The following is a 23,287-nucleotide window of genomic DNA, read 5'->3' on the forward strand; positions in this document are numbered from 1 at the left end:
GACGCGAGCGTGCCATCGCTCAAAAACATCCGTATAGAAACAGAATCCTGCAGCTTCATTGATTCCGCGTCCGGAAGAGAAAAACAAATTTCTTGGTCTCAAAACATAGAACTTATGCCAAACCTTTACGAATTGCATCATTTATCCACCTAACGACTTTTTGTTACGCTACTGGCAGCAACTTTATGCGTTTACCTCTCTTAGTGTAAGGCTATCCTGCACCAGTGTTCCAGCTTCCTCTGTGGCATGCTGCACCAAATTACGCGTGCCAGAGGTGGACAGTAACCCATTACATTGTACTCTAATTTAGTAGTTTTGGTTGGGCACTTTTTTTTTAGTACATTTCGAAATCAGTCATTTAAATCATTTTTACATTCATTAAACTTTTTTTTACTTAGTTTTGACTAGAGTAACTTTACTTTTACTTTAGTACAATACTCTTGTACTTTTTCCACACCTGTTGACTACACATTAGCACAGAGAGAGAATGATTCTACATCACATTACAAAACAGTGGTAGTATTTAACTCTTTTATAAACCTTTTCAAACATTGGCTTCAAACATGTTTAATTGTCTAAAAGTAACAGCATTGAATTAAATGAAAAATTAGTTTCACAAAAACACATAAAATCTAACTAGTTTGACCAGTTCATGTAAGGAAATTTTGATACTTGTTTTTACAAGCTTTCCCGTTATATGTAGAATTGTATTGGTGTGTGAATGAAGTGTGTTACTGTTTTTAACACCAGGGGGCAGCATGGATATTCTTCTTTGCTATAATAGCTTGATAACTCTACATTCAGCTGTGAGCAGATGGTTGTTACTGCATGATCACTTGTCAGGAAATTTAAATTTTCCCACCTTACACGGTGCCATTCAGTGCAAATGATTTATATTGTGAGGTAATTATCTCTCATTGTTGATGTACTATTAAAACATCATAAAACATCAGCAAAAGGCCCACTGCTTACAAGATATACACAGGAGTTATCAGGTTATCTCAAGACAGGATGGATCAGAGTTGTCTGTATCTCCTCTGGAAATTCAGACTTTTCAGTGTCTGGTAAACCAAGCCGCAGATATTCTATTACACAAGTAACTTGAGTAAGTGGACTTGAGCTTATGTAGCGCTTTGACTATTCAAAGCACTTTTACACTGCAGGTCACCTACCCAACATTCATACCCTTTCACTCTATGGAGTATTGGTCATCAGTATTAGCTAATCCCATTTATACACATCCATACCCATTTAAACGCCATCAGGCCAAGTGTTTTGCCCAAGGACACATTGGCATGTGACTGCAGGTGCTGGGGAGCCCAAAACCTTCAGACTTTGGGATGAATGACTGCCTGCTGAGCCACAATCTGGGCAAGTGTGTTCTTCCTTGCTGTAGTGTGCTGGGTCAACAGGCAAAAGGCAAATGGTACTAGCAGGCAGTTCAAAAGTAAAAGCCATTATAACATATAAGTAACTTAGTTTATCTTCAAGTTTTTGAAAATATTATGACAACTTGAGAGTTTACATTTATGTCACCTCAACTAACAGAAAGTTTTCCAACTTAGAAAAATGAGTCAAATTAAATAAAAAAATACAATTGAAAGACCTGAGAAACCGTTCACTTCTCTCATAGGTTGTTTGTTAGTTGTGTAAGCATGTTGAACGTGTATCCCCAACCAACGGTTGCAGCTGCCAGTCATTTTGTTTTCTGATCATCTTGAGGAACCAGTGCGGGCAATGGTTTTGTTGTTGTGGTGGAATCCTGGCAGGGAAAGTCAAAGCCTTAGCCTTGGCAAACATGAAATTCATTAACTAGACATTATTTTCTGATTTAATCACTCACAACAAACAGTCAGCCTAAATTATATCTGTTCATGATTTGCTTAGTTTTTCTTTAACACCAGTAATTTTCAAACACTGAATCTTATAAGATCAACTGATGGAAATATCTATATCTATGTCTGTAGTTTTTTCTTTAATATGGAATTAATACCTTTTTTCTCCTCATCCTGGCCTGTTCATGGTCTGTTTCTATCTTGACTTGTTCATAATCTAAATCTGTGGCCCACATCAGTACTATAATAATTTCATTCATTTTTATCAATGACAGTTTTTTATGATCAATATGTATTAATGTAAAACAAATTGTAACAGACTGCCTTTACTTATGTCACTTCCAGTTATCTGTTTTATGCAGAAGAAAAAGGGCTCACTATAGTGAATTGATGCATCAAAATTCATTGACGTTTTTTGACCGCAATTGTTTTTACCCTGTGTTACTCTGTGGTCTTGATCCTCCATGAACTTTAAAGAGGATATATGCAAAAATCTACTTTTTAGGCTTTTCTAACAAAAATATGTGCCCCTGGCCTGTCCACAATCCCCTCAAATATCAGAAAAATCCATTCCCTTTCCTCCTCACTTTCTCCACCTTTCAGGAAATGTGTGCTGAAACAAGCCGCTCTCAGATTTTACCCACATGATGTCATATGGGGAATAAGCACCCGCCCACAGGTTTGGTTGGCTCTCCCCGCCTGGAAGAAAGTTCCCCGCTCCACTCATGATCTTCCTCACATCTGCCAGCTGGGATGCTGGATAGCTCAGTGGGTTACCTTGCTCACTTTGGTCTGGGAGATTGATGGTTCAAATCCCAGGCAGGTCCCTAACTTTGGATAAAAGTGTCACATCCATTTCCTGAGAGGGGTGTGGTCAGGGGCAGAGTCAGACAGCTAATTACCATTTAAAGCCACAGAAACGGCTCATTCTGAGAAGGACTGAAACAGAGGGCTTTTTAGACATGCAAAAATCCAATACTGGAGTGTTTTGTCAGCAACAAACTTCACAGGCATGTTTTGGGGACCTCTGAGAAGCAAACATGCTTTCTCTCTGAAGCATTGCGAATTTATATCTGCATTATTTGTCTCATTTTTTCTTAAAGCCCATAGACCCTGAGGACAGCATGCCAAAGGACATACATGCATCCTCCTAATATAAGAATGTGATAATCTACACACCATTAGATATATCTATACCATTTACTTCTGAGTTATGTGATAGTTTTGGGAAAAAAATTGGTCAATCTATATCTCAAGGGGGACAAAGGAATGGTGTCTGCACTTACATCACATTAAACCGTGTTGTGAAGGTTTGGTTCCAGCCAAATTTTCCTTCCAGTCCAGCCCTGGATGGACTGACCTGATGTGGGATTCACTCCAAACTTTGTTTTCAGTGTTACTCTGCTGTATCCAACATGTTTTCTGTCACGTAACCTCATGTTTCTCCTCTGCTCTGGGTCCTGACCTTTGGCCCTCAATCCATAAGTTTCCTGACTACACCCTGCTGGTAATAATTGCCTGTTGCACATCTGCATCTCCACTGGGACTGCAGCTCAGAGGTTCTCGCTCCCTGCTTCCTGTCTTGGGTTTCCTGAACTTGGCTCTTAAAGATACTACCTCTCCCAGGATTTACATGGTCTTGTAGGAATGGAGCTGAAACTTCCTGTGGCCACTGCTGCTTCAAAAAACAAACTCTATTCAATGCTGCACTGGTTAGACTGTCAAAAAACTTTAAATAGCGTGCAAAGGGTTCCAGAAAGCCATGAAAATGTTCATGTTTGGCATTGAAAATAAACAGAGATGATACAAAATTATGACTAAATCATTAATAACACAATCTAGATTGTGCATATTATGTTGAAAAAATGCACCTTAAAAACTCAGTGAGGGAGTATCTCATGGAGCAAATACCACTGCAGGCACCGCAGTATAGGGCATGGTTACACAAACATTGAGAGACATTTTGTTAATGTTACCACATTAAGAAAGTTTGGGTTCAATACTTACTAAACAAAGTATAATCAAAACTACATCACATTTTCATAGTAATTCAAATTCTTAAAAAAAAAAAAAAATCAGATAAAAAAAATCTACCAAAAATGATAATAACAAATGCAAGCACTGGTGGAGAATTTCTATTACAAAGTTCTGGGGTAAATCTGAGTAAACCTAATCTTCTGGCTAGAAGGGTTCATGCAGACTGAGCTAAAAATAAGTCTGAACCACTAGTTAGTGGTTAAGCTTAGCTTAGCCCTTTATTTTACGTTTTTATTATCATTAATATTATTATTATTATTATCATTAGTTATAATGAAGAGAGACAAAATGATAATAACAAGAGTTAAGGTGACAAAATACCTAGTTTAAAAAATGGAAAGCTATATGGAAGCTGACATGGCCAAATGTAGAAGCCTGTCTTTTTTTAATCACAAACTTGCAGCTCGAAGTAAAAATGCCCAGTGGAGATGACACCAGTAAGCCAGCAGATATGCAACACAAAACCAAAAATAATCTGTGTAAACACCATCCAAGTTTATGAATCAACCCAATGAATTATATGGTGTTAAACCCTTTAAAACATACAAGTATACCATGCAAGTGGCTAAGCTTTTTGCAAATTTTGGACAAGCTTCGAGAACTAAAACTTGATTTTTGTGTCCGTCACAGTGCTAGGCCCTGGTATTGAGCTCAGTGTAATTGTTGGTCTCTACACAGGTCTCACTCTCTGTGTAGCTGGATTCCTGTGTTGCCTGGGTTCCAGTTGTTTTTACGGTACCAACTATGTCAATGTGATGTCTGTGTTCTTATGTTTATGATGTCTTAGTTTGCATGGCATCTCATGACATCTGGGTTTTTGATGTCCTATGATACTGCTGGGTGACTATCTTGATCAGGTTTTTGTCTAGGCTCTTTAACTGTATGGGTTCTGCTTATGTTGGTGTCATTTGTTCTGTTGCCTTTTGTTGCTTTGTTTTCCTATTTGCTTCATCACTTGTAACTGTAAACGCTTGTTTTAAAAAGTGTACAAATTAAGCTATCCTTGTTAATATTATGAGTTATACACGTAACCTTTTGTACCTTTCTAAAAAATATTGACAGATAGATATAATTATCATGCATGTACTAGATCCACAATTCTATATCTCCAGTGAAAGGTTGGGAATCACATTGGGCTGGTCTGAGACATGGAATTTCAGGGCTGAAAATGAGTCCTACTCCGGCCTTGTTTTTGGATGTATTACACCAGTTTCTAATTTTCTTGCAGCTCTTATAAATCTTCAGCCACCTTACACCCTGCAGGTTATCCAAAATGTTGATGTTGCAGTTTATGTACAAAAATGTGTGAGAGAAAGATCACAAGTCTGCTTCTGTGCACTTTTTGGCTTAAGTCACTTTTGAATTCAGCTCTTCAACTTTACTTTTGCATTGCAAGTCTGCCAGTCTATAAAATCTCTTATTTTAGCTGTCCTGTGTGTATCTCACTTTCTTTTTTGTCTGTCTTTCTGTATGCTTGTCTGTCTGTCTTTCTCTGTGATTGTATGTCCATCTCTCTGTTTGCCAATCTCTCTGATTCTAAGAGAGGAACAGGAAAAAAAAAAAAGAAAAAAAAGAAATGCATCTCCTAGGATAAATGTTTGTGTGGCTGCACTAACAGATTTCCCTTTGCTCATTTAAATTATTAGCAGAGATGGGTTGCTTTTGGTTGTAGCAGCTTAATTCCCTCAGATGAAAACTGAGTAAAATCAAAGTTCTACATTATCTTGGCTATAAAAGCCTGTCACTATAGAATGAGAAAGACTGACCTCTCTGTGAGGTAACAGTTATTGCTGTATGTAACTATAACAAGGTGAATGGGCCTTCATAAAATAAAAAGTCAACGGTACATTGTGATACATTGTATAATATTCAACTAGTGGAAAGTTATGCATTTGTGATTGAAGAAACCGACCCCTTTTTCTGTCCTGCCAATGCCCTGATGTATACATTGTAGAGTGGCGTAATCAGAGAGTGTTCTGTTAAACTGTAAACCCCACCATCCTCACCATCATCTCTGCAGCAAACTGGATTAAAAATACTGACTTGTATTTGTGCTGGGTCTGCAGATTTGCTTTTGCAAAATCATGTTGAATATGCTCACGATCACGATGGTTTCTTTTTTTTAATTAAATTTTATTAATTTTCAGAAGCAATAACAGCAGCAGAAGACATCCAAACCACACAGAATAAATACAAACCCTGACAAATACAAAACAAGTACAAAACTTAACAATGATATTATGACAAGACAGCACCAAGATCAAGACTCAGCCATGGAACATCACATAACGTATAGTTTTCAGAAGTAGTGTAACACATGCTAAAAAAGAAATCTGCAGTATTGTAGTATACCACTTTTTCATAATTTTCCTCAAAGGAAAAGCGGTGATAGGATTCACTAAATAAGCACAAAAATAGATAAATAATTGAAAATAGGAATGAGTAATGGTAATTTCAGTCAATTCACTTCAGCCTTTCCCTGTTAAATGACAACTTTTGGGGGCTGAGATTCCAACCAAAATTTAATCCACCCCTTTGTAGTAAATCTGTAATTTCAAAATAGTAGGTGCACTAGAACAGGTTGCCAAATTTTGAAAAAATGTGTGTAGTTCCCCTTCAATTTAGCAGGGAGGCTTTCCATTGGTATAACTTTGTATAGCTCTCTGTACCACTGTGTCAATGTTGCTCTTTTCTTTTCTTTTTCTTTTCTTTTCTTTTACATGTTAGACCCAGAGCAATCTTGAGAGCATTACAAGCTGCATTTCACAGCAGTTGACAACTGCTGCAGTAGCCATCAAGGCTGTGCCCATTGTGCACACGCACAAGCACTGATTTGTACACCAAAAGGGAAGTCTTACCAGTCACAGGTTGAGAACACTTACCAAAACCCATGGAGGTCTGAAGGTTTTTACATACAGTAGTGGAGGAAGTCACAGACTATCTCGAATGGCATTCCCCTGAGCCTGGAGGATTGAGCTTGGCAAGCGATCCCTTTGTATCAGGCAGATTTGGAGCCAGAGTAACAGAAAAATCTGACTTTATGGTGGCTCTTCAAAATAGGGTCAGAGTTATTTGGATAGACACAAAAAATGATCTAAAACACTTGTTGTGCCTTCTCAAACCAGACATATGATTTGATGTTGAAAAACCAATATAACATTATACCAGATATCAGAAGTTGATGGAGAGTCAGGTTATTTTAATCTCAACATTTCTGTGGGCAGCAATTATATCTATTTAAACTCAAGTTCATCATTCTTGAAGAATTTAAGCCAAACCCACAACTGTGGGCCTACCTTTAATGCCATCTCTGCAGCTTAACAAAGATGCTATTGAGGTGTGGCTTTCTAAAAGAAATGGTATGTAATAAAATATATTGCATAAACGGTCATTTACTATTAAAGGTTCCCTCCAAACCATGGAATCAGTTAACTCTTCTGAAGTTGCCCAATAAACCTTTAAAGTTTATTGAACCTTATAGTTTCTTTTTATTGGGTACATAATATTGTTACTGTTGCTCTTATCAAAGGTAACGCCTCTTAGGTTGTAAAAGCATTCTTTAAAATGAGTGGCTTTGCCCCCTCACTCAGGTTTCTTTACATCTCTCCTTTAAGCTGATGAAAAATGATCTGCAAAACTCTTTTCACAGTACTGAAATACCTCCTGGTTCCTGCTGCTGTTGCTTTGCTGATAAGTACCTGTGTTTTGATATGGCTCAACACCCAACGCACTCCACAGTGCCCTGCTCAACAGGTAAACTCAGACCATCCGGCCACCCACAATGAGCGCAGCGCTGTCTTTGCTGACCTCTCAGCAGAAGAGATTCTTCAGGTGCGTGACTACATGACCAAGATCCCAGGGGAGAACATCCTATTTGAGCCAGCTTCACCTCCTTCATCTGACTACCTGTATATGATCGAGCTCTCCCTGCCTAAAAAACAGGATGTTTTGAGCTATCTGGATGACAACGGGCCAAAACCAACAAGAGAGGCAACTGCAGTGGTTTATCATGGCAGTGAGAATACCATAAAGGAATATGTTGTTGGCCCACTACCCAACCCAACCAACCACTGAGATGTGACTATTGAGAGATACAAACGGGAGATCCCTTTTACTGCACGTCCTGTTAATTTTGGGGAATACATAGTTATTGATACATTTCTTAAACATGTCCTTACACCAGTAAGTGCACTCCTGAATGACAGCTTTGGTATAACTCCATCATCATACCACGTTTACTATGATGGAATGCCCAGGGGGGTCAAGTCAGGAGACCGACAAAGCTGGTTTGCTCTCCTTAGAAACGAGGAGGGCTTGTACATTCATCCTGTCGGCTTTGAGATATTGATCAACCACCAAAGCACAAATTTTTCATTCTGGCGTGTGATGAAAGTGCTTTATAATGGTCAGTACTTTGATAGTTTATCAGAACTGAAGGAGAAATACGAGGCAGGGAGTGTGAGGAAAATCATCTACAACCCTGTACCAAATTATGCATCACTCAAACCCAGGAAGAAACCCACAGGTGTTGGACCCCAACAGTTTTATGTACAAGGCAAACGATTCAGTGTAGAGAAAAACAATATTGTATACCTTGACTGGAGTTTTGCATTTGGACTTAGTCCCCTCAGAGGCATGAGAGTGTTTGATGTCCGTTTCAGAGGAGAGAGGATCATCTATGAATTGAGCGTGCAAGAGGCCATGTCAGTGTATGGGTCAGCCACCCCAAATCTCATGCTCACCAAGTTCCTTGATGGCAGCTTGAGCATGGGTGCATGCGCCTATGAGTTGGTCAGAGGGGTTGACTGCCCCTATTCAGCCACCTACATAGACACTACACATTTCATGGACACTGGAGTTCCACGCCGACTCAGAAACTCAATTTGTGTTTTTGAGCATGACATGGGCCAACCTCTACGGAGGCACTTCTCTGAGGCTGTCTACAACGGCTATGGAGGACTTGCTAATAGTGCCCTGGTATTCAGAACAATCACAGTTATTTATAACTATGACTACATATGGGATTTCATTTTCTACCAAAGCGGCTCAGTGGAGGCCAAAGTGCATGCAAGTGGCTACATTGCATCTTCTTTTAAATTGGACAACAATTTTCAGTTTGGTCATCAAGTGGCTGTGAATGTCACTGGAAATATCCACACCCATTTCATCAACTTCAAAGTGGATCTTGATGTTTCAGGTAAGTATAATAAAAATCTTTAATGACCTTGAAATTATTCCAAAATAACTGAAAGAAATAACAGATATGATTGCTTTTGATTGAAATAAAAAAATTGACATGTAATTAAAATGTAATTCCACTAAATTCCCTTTATTAGGAGTAAAGAATGTGTTTCAGACCAAAGACATGGAGTTTGTGAATGTTTCACTTCCCTGGATGCCTGAACGTTATGCCATGATCCCCCATTTGGTGGAGACACAGCTCGAAACAGAGAAGGTAAAGTGTTTCTTCAGTGGTTCTTTTATGTTGTAGTGTTATAATATTATGAAGAAAGTTAAGCCACAGAGGGTATAATGTGATCAAAGTTCAATCATACACTATCTGTTATAGAAATAACAAATCATTCTTTGACAACATAAAACTTAATTGCATGTGAATCAAGGTTAAATCCAACCAGAATGTGAAAGACTTTGGTATGTGACACAGGTCTTAAATGGACTAAAAACAGACATACAATCCCGCCTCCTGGTTTAGAGTTGAGCATTTTGGGTTCTTCACTGTGGTTCAGTGTGACAGTGTAAGGGGGGAAAGGTCTGTTTTTAAGATGTTCATATCAGGCACAAGTAAAAATCTATGTTCTAATAAAAAATAGTCTGAAACAATGAAAAACAAACTACAGCATGTTTCACAAAGACAGGACATGCCCTAGCCTGGAACAGTAAGCCAGTCATAGGCTTATAGGATCTATAATTCATGACATTTTTTGGCTTTAATGTTATTTTGACTTCTGGCAGGAGGCTGCGTTACGTCAGGATACCAAGATTCCACGCTACCTACACATTGCAAGTAATCAGACCAACCAGTGGGGTCACCAGCGCTCCTACAGGCTTCAGGTATTCAGCAACACCGGTGACCACCTTCCAGAGAGCCAGGCAGAGGAGAAGGCCATGTCCTGGGCCAGGTGAGATTCAGCATAAAAATGAAGACCTGCCTCACTCCAGATTCATCATCTCTTTGTTTCTCTTTGTTCTTTATCATCGAAGTCCTTCCTCCCCTTAAAATCTTCATAGCATGAGCCAATCCATTCCTACTCCCTTAATTCCATTTAACTTTACCTCTTGCAGATACAGGGTTGCTATTACTAAACAGAAGGACCTGGAGCAGAGCAGCGGTAGTTTATATAATCAGCATGACATTTGGAATCCAGCTGTTGACTTCAGCAAGTACATTGAAGATAATGAGAACATTGAAAATGAGGTGCGTGTGTTCACATTAGTTTTGACTCTAGATTATATAAACCTCAATTTCAAAAAAGCTGGGACATTGTGTAAACTGAATATAAACAGAATTCATTGATTTTAAAATCATGTTCAAACTGTATTCAAGTGAAACAATGCAAAGAAAAGATATTTAAAGTTCAAACTGTCAAATTGTTTTTTCATATATGGACATTCTGAATATGATCATTTCAACTTGTCAAAAAAACTGTTACAGGAGCATGTTTACTACTCCTTTTATTCTTCCAATACTCTGTAAGCATCTTTAAAAAATTTTTATTTAACCTTTATTTAACCAGATAAAGACCTATTGAGATCGAGATCTCTTTCACAAGGGTGACCTGGCCAAGAGGTCAGCAGCACGTCATAATAAAAACACTTCAGTGATAGATTACCAAAATAAGTTAAAACAGACAATAGTTTGGAAGTGCAGAGGTAAACTGCAGATAAAGTGCTGGAAAAATTACTCACAATCACAAATTTATAAACACGGACACTGTTCCGTGGTCTCGCATTGTCTGTCATTTAAGACACACAAGTGAAATGAGTTCAGACAATTTCAAATCAGACTGGAGAGTATTCCATGCAGAGGGGGCAGCAAAATGGAATGCTCTTTTCCCTAATTCAGTCCTCACATGAGAAACAAGCAGATGAACAATGTTGCTAGAGTGCAAGGCATAATGGCTTTCAGTTCTTTGAAGGAGAGTAGATAAATAAGGAGAACTAAGCCAAGAGGAGCCTTGTAAATTAGAGTTAGCCAGTGAGTGTACCTGCGAGCACTCAGAGTAGGCCATCCAGATATAGCAAAGAGTTTACAGTGATGCATGAGGCGACTACAACCAGTGACAAACCTCAGAGCACAGTGATAGACAGTATTCACAGACTGAAGACATTTGTCTGAAGCTGTCATATACAGAATATCACCATAATCAAGCAACAGTAGAAAGGTTGCGGATACAAGATATTTTCAAGCTCTGAGGGAGAAGCAGGATTTATTTCTGTAATAGAAACCTATTTTCACCCGGAGTTTGGTGACCAAGTTGGCAATGTGTGCTTTGAACAAAAGCTCACGATCGATAAGAAAATTCAGATATTTAAAGTTAGACACTAGCTCAATGGGTAAACCTAATGAAGTTAAGATTGAAGGGATGCTCCCTGGTAACTCACTTTTATTTGAAAATACGACGAGTTTGGTTTTGTCTGCATTTAAAACCAATTTAAGTTTCTGCAGACGAGATTGGACAACATTAAAAGCAGACCGCAAAAACTCAAAAGCCTGAATTATCAATGTTGAACAACAATAAATGACAGTATCATCTGCATAAAAATGATAAGAGGCATTTGACATGTTACTGCACAAGTTATTAGAATAAACAGAGAATAAAATAGGTCCTAAGACAGAACCTTGAGCCACGCCTTTGGAGACTTCCAGGAAAGAAGAGGTAACACAGCCATCTGGACACATTGGGGTCTACCATCCAGATAGTTTGCAAACCAGTATGCTGCTTGGTTTGATTAGCCAATATGCTGGGCCACATTTAACAACAAATTATGGTCTACAGTGTCAAATGCCTTTGACAAGTCTATAAGAAGAGCCACACAGCATTTCTCACTGTCTAGAGCCTGGATAAAATCATTTAAAACCTTGAGAGCAGCCGTGACGGTGTTGTGCTTTTTTTGGAAACCAGACCGAAATGATGATAAAACATTATTTGAATCTTAAAACTCTTTCAGTTGACCACTGACTAACCATTCAAACACTATTTGGAAATTGGTCTATAACTATTCACTTCGGAAGGTTCTGGGTACTGAACACACTAATTGCTGAAGTATTGAAAGTGGGAATCTTGCTTAATGTACTTCTTAAGTTGCTTAATAGTGTGGGGTTTTTAACCATTCCTTATATCATAATGCACCATACGTTTTCAATAGTTGAGAAGTCTGGACTGCATGCTTGTCTGTCTAGTGCCCACACATTTTTACTGTGCAGCCATGATGTTGTGACTGGAAAAGAATGTCATTTGGCATTATCTTGCAGGAACATCCCTGAAAATGCTATATTCTGGATGAAAGGATACGCTGCTTTGCCACCAAACTTGAGCGAAAAAGTTGACCCTGGTAGAAATGACTCAAAATTTTCAGACCTGTCTGGAAATTTGACCCCAAAATTCAACCCAGCAGAAACTAGTCAAATTAAATATCATAATGTACACACATGTGACAAAATAGAATAAAGAAAAATCAGTTTTTGATAAGAAAATACAGTTTTGAGGATGGGAAATTATTTTTTATAAAATAAATATGACAGATGGAATTATTACCTTTTTAATTTTTTTATTCAAGGTTATACCACTTCTGTTCAAAATGCATTGGTGCTCTTTCTTTACACCAGACAATTTTAAAGGATAATATTATTGATATGTATTTAGATGTATTAGAATTACTGATAAAGGCATCATTAATACAAAAATAACAATCTCATAGCTGACAATGCAGCAGTGGATACCTTGACTGGACTGGGACCTCATTTCTTCTCATCAGGTAAGGTTTCAGGCTCTGCGTCATCTCTCCCCTCCTTCCATGTATCACAGTGTGCATAACGTTAGACATGACTGCATCAGAGCATGTTTGTGACGTTTGTGAGAACTTTGGTTACTGAACAGCAGGCACTTGTATGAACAATCGGTCTGTTTGCACAATGCCCCAGCTTTTTTGGAATTATAGATTGTAGAAATGTAATGTCACTTAACACATACTATATTTTACACACTCTTTGAGCTAACTTTGTTGATTTTCAGGACCTGGTTGCCTGGGTGACCACTGGTTTCCTCCACATCCCCCATGCTGAAGACATTCCTAACACAGTCACAATAGGTAATGGAGGTGGGGTCCTGCTGCGCCCTCACAACTACTTTGATGAGGACCCATCCATCCACTCTGCTGATGGAGTGTACATTGATCCTGACAATGAGGACAGCTGTGACAACAACAGGGTGGCCTGCCTTGCTCAAGAGACCTGCAGCCCTGTGCTGGAGCCCTTCACCTACCATGGCTTTTATTAGGCAAAGAAGGAAAAATTGAGTCAATATATGATTTATTCTGATTTAAAAAAAATACTCTTACTTTGCCATACAACCATAAGGCCATGATTATTTATGAATCTTTTTGATTTAATTGTTCATTTAAAGGAAATGTGAATGTTTCAAATGTATATATAAGTTGTGTGTTTCATGCACTTATGCCCTTAAAAAGCTGAGTGGAATATTTGCTGTGAAGGAGAGCATAAGAGAGAGTTGTGATAGGCAGGAAAGCACATACCAGTCATTTTACTCCCATATGAAGATGTAATTTTCAACTTTTTATCAAAACAGTTTGAAACTGGATTACATTGTCATTCACCACAGCCCTAAGTAACTCTGTTTACAGCTCTTTTGTTGCTTGTTTTGACATTCAAAATGAATGTTAGTTGTAGTGGCTATCTTTACACCTCTGGTTTATGCCTGTGTTTCTAAAACTTCTTTCATAACTCATAAGTGACGACACAACAACCTGGCACAAAAACCTGAAGGCTGTATAGTGGCTAAATTTGTCTGTGGAAAAATATTGCTTTCAGAAGACATCTTAGTTTTGACAGAACAGGGCTAGTGAAATAGGCCTGACACACTTTGATGGTGATGACAAGAAAAATGCATGCAGCATCTACATTCAGGGGAATAAGTGGTGAATCACCCTCATGCAGTAATCATACAGCCCAATGTCGATGAAGATAAAGATACAGAACAAAAGTGAATGTGCAGCACCGTCCTCCTCGTAGGGATGGATTTGCTGCACAGTAACTTAAAAATAAAACACTTTATATCAAGTAAAGGTGAGAGTCAAGGCTATAGTAACAATGCTTGGTCTCCTCCAGTTACAGAGGTATAAATTGGTTGACTTTCAAAATGTTGCAGAGCAACCTGCTGTAAACGGTTGTGAGTTTGTACTTGTACCCACCAGGGATCAAAAATAAAACTCCCTGAGGAATGACAAAAATAAGTAAGTAGATACATATATATGCATATATGCCTTGCTGGTCAGAATACTCCCGGTTTAAAATGAGCCTCAAAAATCAGCTAGTTCTAGTTATTACCTGTATTTCGTTTTGACAGACAATAGCAAAAATGGAAAAACAAACAAACAAACTGATTTCTCATTTTTTCATTTTGGTCACAAAATTCAAGCCTATATAGCCATCCACTGTGTTTTACAGTATTATAATAATAGACCTATTAGCACTACATAATATATCAAAAATCATGTCAGCGGTAAAAGTACTGGTGATTTAATGGACTATATTTGGAGGAAAATGAATTAAAATGAATAAATAAGCCTTGACTGTTTGAGGTATTTATTCATGTTCACAGCAGGTCGTCAAATTTTCAGTGAATGATTGTATTGTTTAGTTGAAGGGTTCATCTATTATTGTGTGTATATATATATATATATATATATATATATATATATATATATATATAATAAATAAGTTAATAAATAATGATCAGAGAGAAAATGGTGTCCATGAATAAATACCTCGAGCAGTCCAGGATAATTATTTCATATTAATTTACTTTCCTCCTAATGTTAATTAAGTCCATTTAGTCACCAGTACTTTCACCACTGACATTTTGAATACACTGTTTTCACTAAATAGGCCTATTACTATACTGTAAACAACAGTGGATGACCATGTAGGCCAAATTTTTGACATTAAGGCTTTTATTTGGAATGTTCACCTTTCCCATTGGCCATATAATTTCCCCTTTCTTGAGTATTTCATTCAACAAGAAAACAAAATAAAAGATTTGGAATAAAAATTGACCATTTTTAAAAATTTCATATTTGTTTTTCTGTGTGTTTTTTTTTTTTTTTGACCCATATATATATATATATATATATATTAAAAACTTGTTTTTCCCATTTTCAGTAAAAACAAAACAAAAAAAGAGGAACAAGAGTTTCTCCTAATTTTTGAGTCTGGTTTCAAACAGGAAATGGACCTGCCAGAAAAAAATATAAAAATGAAAATAAAATATATAATACACTGACCCTTCCTTTCTGTCTCATGACCTACCTGCTTGAATTATACAAAAGACTTCTTCAACAAGTTTAAATTTTGACCACATGGTGGTGGTAAAAGACAGGGAGGTGATAAACACATGTAGTTGATCAAAAGTTAAATCCATTTTTGAAACCTGAGGTTACTGGAGGGACCTGGTAAAATGTAAATAGGTATACCCAGTAGGATTCATCATCTGGGCAGCAAGTGTACATAATTCACTGAAAGTAATACATTTCATAGCCACCAAGATCTTCCAATCTAAACCAATTTAGACAACCCACCTACACTATTGTCAGTTGTAAAATATGAATAAGTCAGTCAAATCATATCCATTATTCATTATCTATAAATATTCCTTTAGCATTTATAAATACTTCACATGGTTTATGCTATCTTAGTATACCATTCTTTTTTAACTTTTTTTCTTTTACAACTCAATATGTATGCCAGCAACTTTTATTGCGACGCTGTAACAGGCTGCTATTGGTCTTAACAAAACAAACAGATCTCAGGTTGTAAAAGCTGTCCTTGGCCTTGCCCCTTTTTCCAGTGCTCTTTAGCAGTCACCATTACCTCCTCATGACTATTCCTGCTGCACACATCGAGAAAAATGGTCTGCAAAACTCTTTTCACAGTCCTGAAATACCTCCTGGTTCCTGCTGCTGTTGCTTTGCTGATAAGTACCTGTGTTTTGATATGGCTTAACACCCAACGCACTCCACAGTGCCCTGCTCAACAGGTAAACTCAGACCATCCGGCCACCCACAATGAGCGCAGCGCTGTCTTTGCTGACCTCTCAGCAGAAGAGATTCTTCAGGTGCGTGACTACATGACCAAGATCCCAGGGGAGAACATCACATTTGATCCATTTTCCCATCCTTCATCTGACTACCTGTATATGATCGAGCTCTCCCTGCCTAAAAAACAGGATGTTTTGAGCTATCTGGATGACAACGGGCCAAAACCAACAAGAGAGGCAACTGCAGTGGTTTATCATGGCAGTGAGAATACCATAAAGGAATATGTTGTTGGCCCACTACCCAACCCAACCAACCACCGAGATGTGACTATTGAGAGATACAAACGGGAGATCCCTTTAACTGCACGTCCGATTAATACTGCGGAACGCATTTATTTACAAGTTTTTTTGAAGATTGTACTCGATAAAGTAAGTGCACTCATGAATGAAAGCTTCGGTTTGACTCCATCATCACACCTGGCTAGTTATGAAAGCATGCCCAAAGGGGTCAAGTCAGGAGACCGACAGACCTGGTTCTCACTTTGTCGAAATGAAGAGGGCTTTTACCTTCATCATGTCGGCTTTGAGATATTGGTCAACCACCAAAGCACAGATTCTTTTAAGTGGCGTGTGATGAAAGTGCTTTATAATGGTCAGTACTTTGATAGTGTAAATGAACTGAAGGAGAAATACGAGGCAGGGAGTGTGAGGAAAATCATCTACAACCCTGTACCAAATTATGCATCACTCAAACCCAGGAAGAAACCCACAGGAGTTGGACCCCAACAGTTTTATGTACAAGGCAAACGATTCAGTGTAGAGAAAAACAACATTGTTTACCGTGACTGGAGTTTTGCATTTGGACTAAATACCCTCAGAGGCATGAGAGTGTTTGATGTTCGTTTCAGAGGGGAGAGGATCATCTATGAACTGAGCGTTCAAGATGCCATGTCAGTGTATGGGTCAGCCACTCCAAATCTCATGCTCACCAAGTTCCTTGATGGCAGCCTTGGCATTGGCGCATGTAACTATGAGTTGGCCAGGGGTGTCGACTGCCCCTATTCAGCCACCTACATAGACACTACGCATTACATGGACAGTGGTGCTCCACGCATGCTCAGAAACTCGATTTGTGTCTTTGAGCATGACATGGGTAAACCTCTACGGAGGCACTTCTCTGAGATTGTCTTCCACAGTTATGGAGGACTTGCTGACATTGCTCTGGTGTTCAGGACAATCACAGCTATCGGAAACTATGACTACGTCTGGGATTTTGTGTTCTACCAAAGCGGCTCAGTGGAGGCCAAAGTTCGCGCCACTGGCTTCATTGCATCTTCTTTCAAAGTGGATGATAATTTCCAATTTGGTCACCAAGTGGCAGAAAACATTACTGGAAATATCCACACCCATTTCATTAACTTAAAGGCGGATCTTGATGTTTTAGGTTGTATCTTTTTTCTTTGATCTTGAGGACCTTTACAATACCATAAATGTATAAATATGAAAAATATTTCAAATATGCATTTATTAACGAGCAAAAGTGTAACCTTTTTACAGGAGTAAAGAATGTGTTCCAGACCAAAGACATGGAGTATGTGAATGTCTCTCTTCCCTGGATGCCTGAACATTATACCATGATCCCTCGGTTGGTGGAGAAACAACATAATACAGAGCAGGTGCAGTGTCCTATAGTCCTATAGTGGATGGCTTTTTTAGCAGTAATAATTACAGCTGCATAGCTGCAGAAGTTTAGTCAACTGATCATTTCTAGTGGTGTGGTGCTACCCAAACAGGGAAATAGTGTGTTTTTTAAAAATCTGAAATTGAATTTGAAACTTCCAATGGCACATATACCACTTGAACAGATATTCCTGAGGACATATACTGTATTTGACTTCTTACAGGAGGCAGCAATGCGTTACGATACCAAGACTCCACGTTACCTCCACATTGCAAGCAGCCAGACCAACCGCTGGGGTCACCAGCGTACCTACAGGCTGCAGGTGTCCAGCAACCCAGGAGATCACCTCCCAGAGAGCCAACCACAGGAAAAGTCCATGTCCTGGGCCAGGTGAGGATGGTTTTATGACTGTATCTTAGACTATAGTCTTCCCTAGTTTGCTCTCTGTCTTAAAGTTCTTCTTATCATTATCTAACCTGTGCATTTTTCCTCAGTCTCATTTATCCTAATTTCCACCAGGTATAAGGTTGCCATAACTAAACATAAGGACCTGGAACGGAATAGCGGTAGCTTATACAATCAACAGGACATGTGGAATCCAGCTGTTGACTTCAGCAAGTACATTGAAGATAATGAAAACATTGAAAATGAGGTGTGTGTGTTAACATTTGAAATGCTCCCTACACAGAAAAGACACAGGAAAAGAAGGAAACTTAACATAGCTATGCTTTTTACATCTTTCTTCATTTCTGTCTATTGCAGGACCTGGTTGCCTGGGTGACCGCCGGTTTCCTCCACATCCCGCATGCAGAGGACATCCCCAACACTGTGACAGTGGGCAATGGAGGTGGGGTCCTGCTGCGCCCTCACAACTACTTTGATGAGGACCCATCCATCCACTCTGCTGATGGAGTGTACATTGAGCCTGGAAAAGAGGACAGCTGTGACAACAACAGGGTGGCCTGCCTTGCTCAAGAGACCTGCAGCCCTGTCTTTGAACCCTTCACCTACCATGGCTTCAATTAAAACTGAGGAATTAAAAGAAAATGTTACAAAATGCTGTCCTCTTTAGTTTTGCTTGGTTAGAATTGTATTTTAGACACTGCAGTAAGAACATGATTATAACTTTAAAATTTTAAGTTTTGAACTAGCATATATAGTGCAGCTGTGCTTGTTTGTCAGTGTTACAAATGTTAAACCTTAGACTTATGTATTGTTCTTTGGCTGCATTAGTTTTACTGCTTTATAGGTATTGAATGCCCAACAGTGTTCATAAGGCATTTTAAAATAATCAATATATCATAAACAAAATCACATGAGCTAATCTGAATTTTATTCAGTTTGTCTTATCATTTTTTTCACATTAAAATGAATTACCTTCCCACTTCTTTTCCTGTTTGAATAATGTTCATTTACTGGCTAACTTCACTAAATGAGTTCTCTTACAAAACAAGGCTGGGTAGCTACACAAAAGTATGTGTAGTAATATGCAGTTGTGTAACCCAGGTTAAATGCCTTTATTTTTGTACTACTGATCATTTGACCAAGAAATATTTTTTAATGTATCTGTTTTTAGTGGGTGTAGTATTTCAATAAAATTCAAATAACTATATTACTGTTGTTTTAGTGTGATTACTTTTACTTTGCAGACTCGTTACTTTTTTAAATCAGGTCATTTCTCATAGAGCAAAGTTCTTAGTAATTGATAAAGCCTTGAAAAACGTCTTAGGTAGTACAATAGACACTCCTCATTCCTTTCAAGAACACCCCGGGGAGTAAACTCCTCATTCCTCTGTCTTCAAATGCTAAGAGCTAAGAAGCTGCAGCTGGGGGAATTCTATCACAATGACCTCACAGATTTGCATGTCTTTCCTTTGGCCAGATACTCTGAAACACATCAGCAAAGACATATTTCTTAGCTTTATATCATACATTGGACTTTGCCTCCACTTGTAGTTCTCCACTTTGCCAGTATGGTTGTTAAGTTTCCTAGAGGTCCTCCAGGGAAGTCTTTTGTAAAAAATGTAGCTGTTTGACTTTATTCTCCATTAATTTCAAATCCATCAAACAAGATTTACAAATGGAATTTTCCCCTCTGCAAAAAAGGTCTACAAGTCTGGAATGAAAGTTTCTGATGTTGAATGAGAAAGAAGCATCTACAGTATTTGTTAAACTTTCAAGAGGCCATGTTAGTCTATTGTCTACTTAGGCCCTTTGTACAGGTACATCTCAAAAAATTAGAATATGAAGAAAAAGTTCAACATTTTGTTGTCACTCATTTCAGAAGTGAAACCCATATATCATTTAGACTCATTACATATAGAGTGAAATATTTCAAGCCTTTATTTCTTGAAATGTTGATGATTAGCTTACAAATAATGAAAAACCCAAAATTCAGTGTCTCAGAAAATTAGAATATTGTGAAAAAGCTCAATACTGGAAAGTCATGGTGTCACACCCCAATCAGCTAATTAACTCAAAACACCTTCAAAGGTTTCCTGATCCTTTAAATGGTCTCTCAGTCTGGGTCAGTAGGCTACACAATCATGGAGAAAACTGCAGACTTGACAGATGTCCAGAAGACAGTAACTGACACCCTCCACAAGGAGGGTATGCCACAAAAGGTCATTGCTAAAGAAGCTGCTTGTTCACAGAGTGCTGTATCCAAGCATATTCATAGAAAGTTGAGCCTTGAGAGGATTGTCAAGCAAAATCAATTCAAGAATTTGGGGGAGCTTCACAAGGAGTGGACTGAGGCTGGAGTCAGCACATCAAGAGCCACTACGCACAGACGAATCCTAGACATGGGCTACAAATGTGGCATTCCTCATGTCAAGCCACTCCTGAACCAGCGACAACATCAGAAGCGTCTTACCTGGGCTATGTAGAAAAAGAACTGGACTGTTGCTCAGTGGTCCAAAGTCCTCTTTTCAGATGAAAGTAAATTTTGCATGTCATTTGGAAATCAAGGTCCCAGAGTCTGGAGGAAGAGTGGAGAGGCACAGAATCCAGGTTGCTTGAAGTCCAGTGTGAAGTTTCCACAGTCAGTGATGATTCAGGCTGCCATGGCATCTGCTGGTGTTGGTCCACTGTGTTTTCTGAAGTCCACAGTCAATGCAGCCATCTACCAGGATATTTTAGAGCACTTCACTGTCATGGTTTTGGGTTTTGATGTGTTGATTTTTAAGTTATTTTGGGTTTTTGTGTTCCTTGTTTCAATTTTCAACTTTTTGTTCCCTAGTCATTTGTGCTTCCCAGTTTAGTTTATAGTTATGTGTCATTTTGTAATCCTTGTCCCTCCATGTGTTCCTTGTTCTCCTGTTCTGTGTTTCCTGTTTTATTTTGTAGTTTTCTGCTCCTTGTTTGTGTTCTCTGGCTTTCTTCCTGCTCTTGTGTTTTCCCTCCACTTTGATGACCCTCACTAGTTTCACCTGGGTCCTGTTGTCACACCTGTCTCTCTTTATGCATCACTCCCTGTGTATTTAGTTTCTGTGTTTTCCCTGTGTCTTTGTTAGTTCGTCTGTGTATCCTGCCCCTGAATCCCTAGCTTTAAAACCTCTTGTGATTTTGCTCCAGTGTTCCTTCGTGTTTTCTTTGGTGAGCTTTAGGTTTTGTATTTTTTGGAATTTTGTGATCTATTTTTTTTAATTTTTGGATTAGTTTAGTTGTATTTCTTGCTATTTTACTTAATTTAATGTTTTTGCCTTTGCATTTGGGTTCTTCCTTTCTGAGTTTTTTAAACACCTGACACTTCATGCTTCCTTCTGCTGACAAGCTTTATGGAGATGCTGATTTCATTTTCCAGCAGGACCTGGCACCTGCCCACACTGCCAAAGGTATCAAAAGCTGCTTCATTGACCATGGTGTTAGTGTGCTTGATTGGCCAGCAAACTGGCCTGACCTGAACCCCAATAAATCTATAGGGTTTTGTAAAGAGGAAGATGAGAGACACCAGACCCAACAATGCAGATGACCTGAAGGCCGCTATCAAAGCAACCTGGGCTTCCGTTACATCTGAGCAGTGCCACAGACTGTTCGCCTCCATGCCACGCCACATTGATGCAGTAATTCATGCAAAAGGAGGCCCAACCAAGTATTGAGTGCACAGAAATGAACATACTTTTCAGAAGCCATTTCTGTTTAAAACATCCTTTTTTATTGATCTTATGTAATATTCTTATTTTGAATATTCAAACACTGAATTTTGGGTTTTCATTATCTGCAAGCCATAATGATCAACATTTCAAGAAATTAAAACTTGACATATTTCACTCTGTGTAACGAGTCTATGTAATATATGGGTTTCACTTTCTGAACTGAGTGACAAACAACATTTAACTTTTCATGAATTTCTAATTTTTTGAGATGTACCTGTATGTCAGAGGGTATACTGATTTTTTAAGGCTAGCTACATTGACATTTTTGTTAATCCCATATGGACTCAGAAACATTACCAACTCATGGCAAGTCTTCCTTTGAGGAGCCACTCATCAGAGAGATAACCTGCAGCTGTTAGCTGTTAACAAACACAGCTCATTCTGGCTTCACACAGGCTGCATGAGAAGTGAAAAACTCCCAGAGCACGTCTCCTTTTTCCAATTTTTTAGCATCTGTTAAACACATCGTGGGAAAAAATGCACTTCCAGTGCACTTTTCAAAATAAAACTCTTATCTTAGATTTTTGGTGAACCCCCTTTTTGCAGAATGCTTTGAGTCTGACTTTTTTTTCACAGGCCACTCGTTTGGTAAATCAACCTTTACATTCCTTTCTGTTTCTTGCAAAATCTTATTAAATAAAGGGTCAAAGGTATATTTATTGGATATCAAGAAAAAAAAATATTAAGTATGAGTTATATTTCTCTATCTCTTGTTCAAGTCGCAAAAACATCAACTAAGATATCCAGACCAATTTCTTGTAATCCAATGTGAATTTTCGTAGAGTAAAGAAACCTTTATAGTATAAACTAGATGCAATACATTTACACTGGATATTAAGTAAAATGATTTTGCATCCCTTTAAAAGAATCCAGTCATGCATTTTTATATGAGTTAGCAAACATTTTGCTGCCCTGATTGCCTGAACTCTTTGCTCTAATTCCAAAGATGGTCTAGATTAATCCTCAAACAACATGTGTGATGTTGACCTTCAGCACTATGACAATAGATTTTTATTATAGCGGTAGTCAAAGGCACTTTTGAGGAACAGTGTATGATAGTGTAAAACCATATCATGGAGTTATACTTACTTACATATAAACTGCCTAAAAAAGTGGCCAAACATCTAACTCTTCATTCCTGAGGTAACCTCTGATCATTTGATCAGAAGTCATAACACATTTCCATTTGCAAAGCCAATGGAGAAAAGATCACTGTCATGAAACAATGAAAAGCACATTTTAAAAGAAAGAATCTCTTAAAGATGCCGGGGGAAGGAATAGGCT

The 23,287-nt window shown here is 38.3% G+C and overlaps 1 protein-coding gene and 1 pseudogene across 1 annotated transcript; both read left to right on the plus strand.

The window, feature by feature from the left end:
* The first annotated feature begins 7,496 nt into the window (after positions 1-7,496).
* On the plus strand, positions 7,497-13,390 carry LOC121529601 (annotated as a pseudogene).
* A 2,646-nt stretch (positions 13,391-16,036) lies between these two features.
* LOC121529602 (primary amine oxidase, liver isozyme-like) lies at positions 16,037-18,872 on the plus strand. Its single transcript, XM_041817542.1, has 5 exons — positions 16,037-17,609; positions 17,723-17,841; positions 18,070-18,236; positions 18,366-18,498; positions 18,609-18,872. The coding sequence occupies exons 1-5, from the start codon at positions 16,037-16,039 to the stop codon at positions 18,870-18,872; spliced, it is 2,256 nt and encodes a 751-aa protein (XP_041673476.1).
* The last annotated feature ends 4,415 nt before the right edge of the window (positions 18,873-23,287 follow it).

This window comes from Cheilinus undulatus, linkage group 21 (genome assembly GCF_018320785.1).
Source record: "Cheilinus undulatus linkage group 21, ASM1832078v1, whole genome shotgun sequence".
NCBI classification, from domain to species: domain Eukaryota; kingdom Metazoa; phylum Chordata; class Actinopteri; order Labriformes; family Labridae; genus Cheilinus; species Cheilinus undulatus.

Coding starts and splice junctions, on each gene's coding strand:
- LOC121529602 (XM_041817542.1), top strand. CDS start 16,037: ATGGTCTGCAAAACTCTTTTCACAGTCCTGAAATACCTCCTGGTTCCT. Junction 17,610..17,722: donor GGCGGATCTTGATGTTTTAG/GTTGTATCTTTT, acceptor ACCTTTTTACAG/GAGTAAAGAATGTGTTCCAG. Junction 17,842..18,069: donor AACAACATAATACAGAGCAG/GTGCAGTGTCCT, acceptor GACTTCTTACAG/GAGGCAGCAATGCGTTACGA.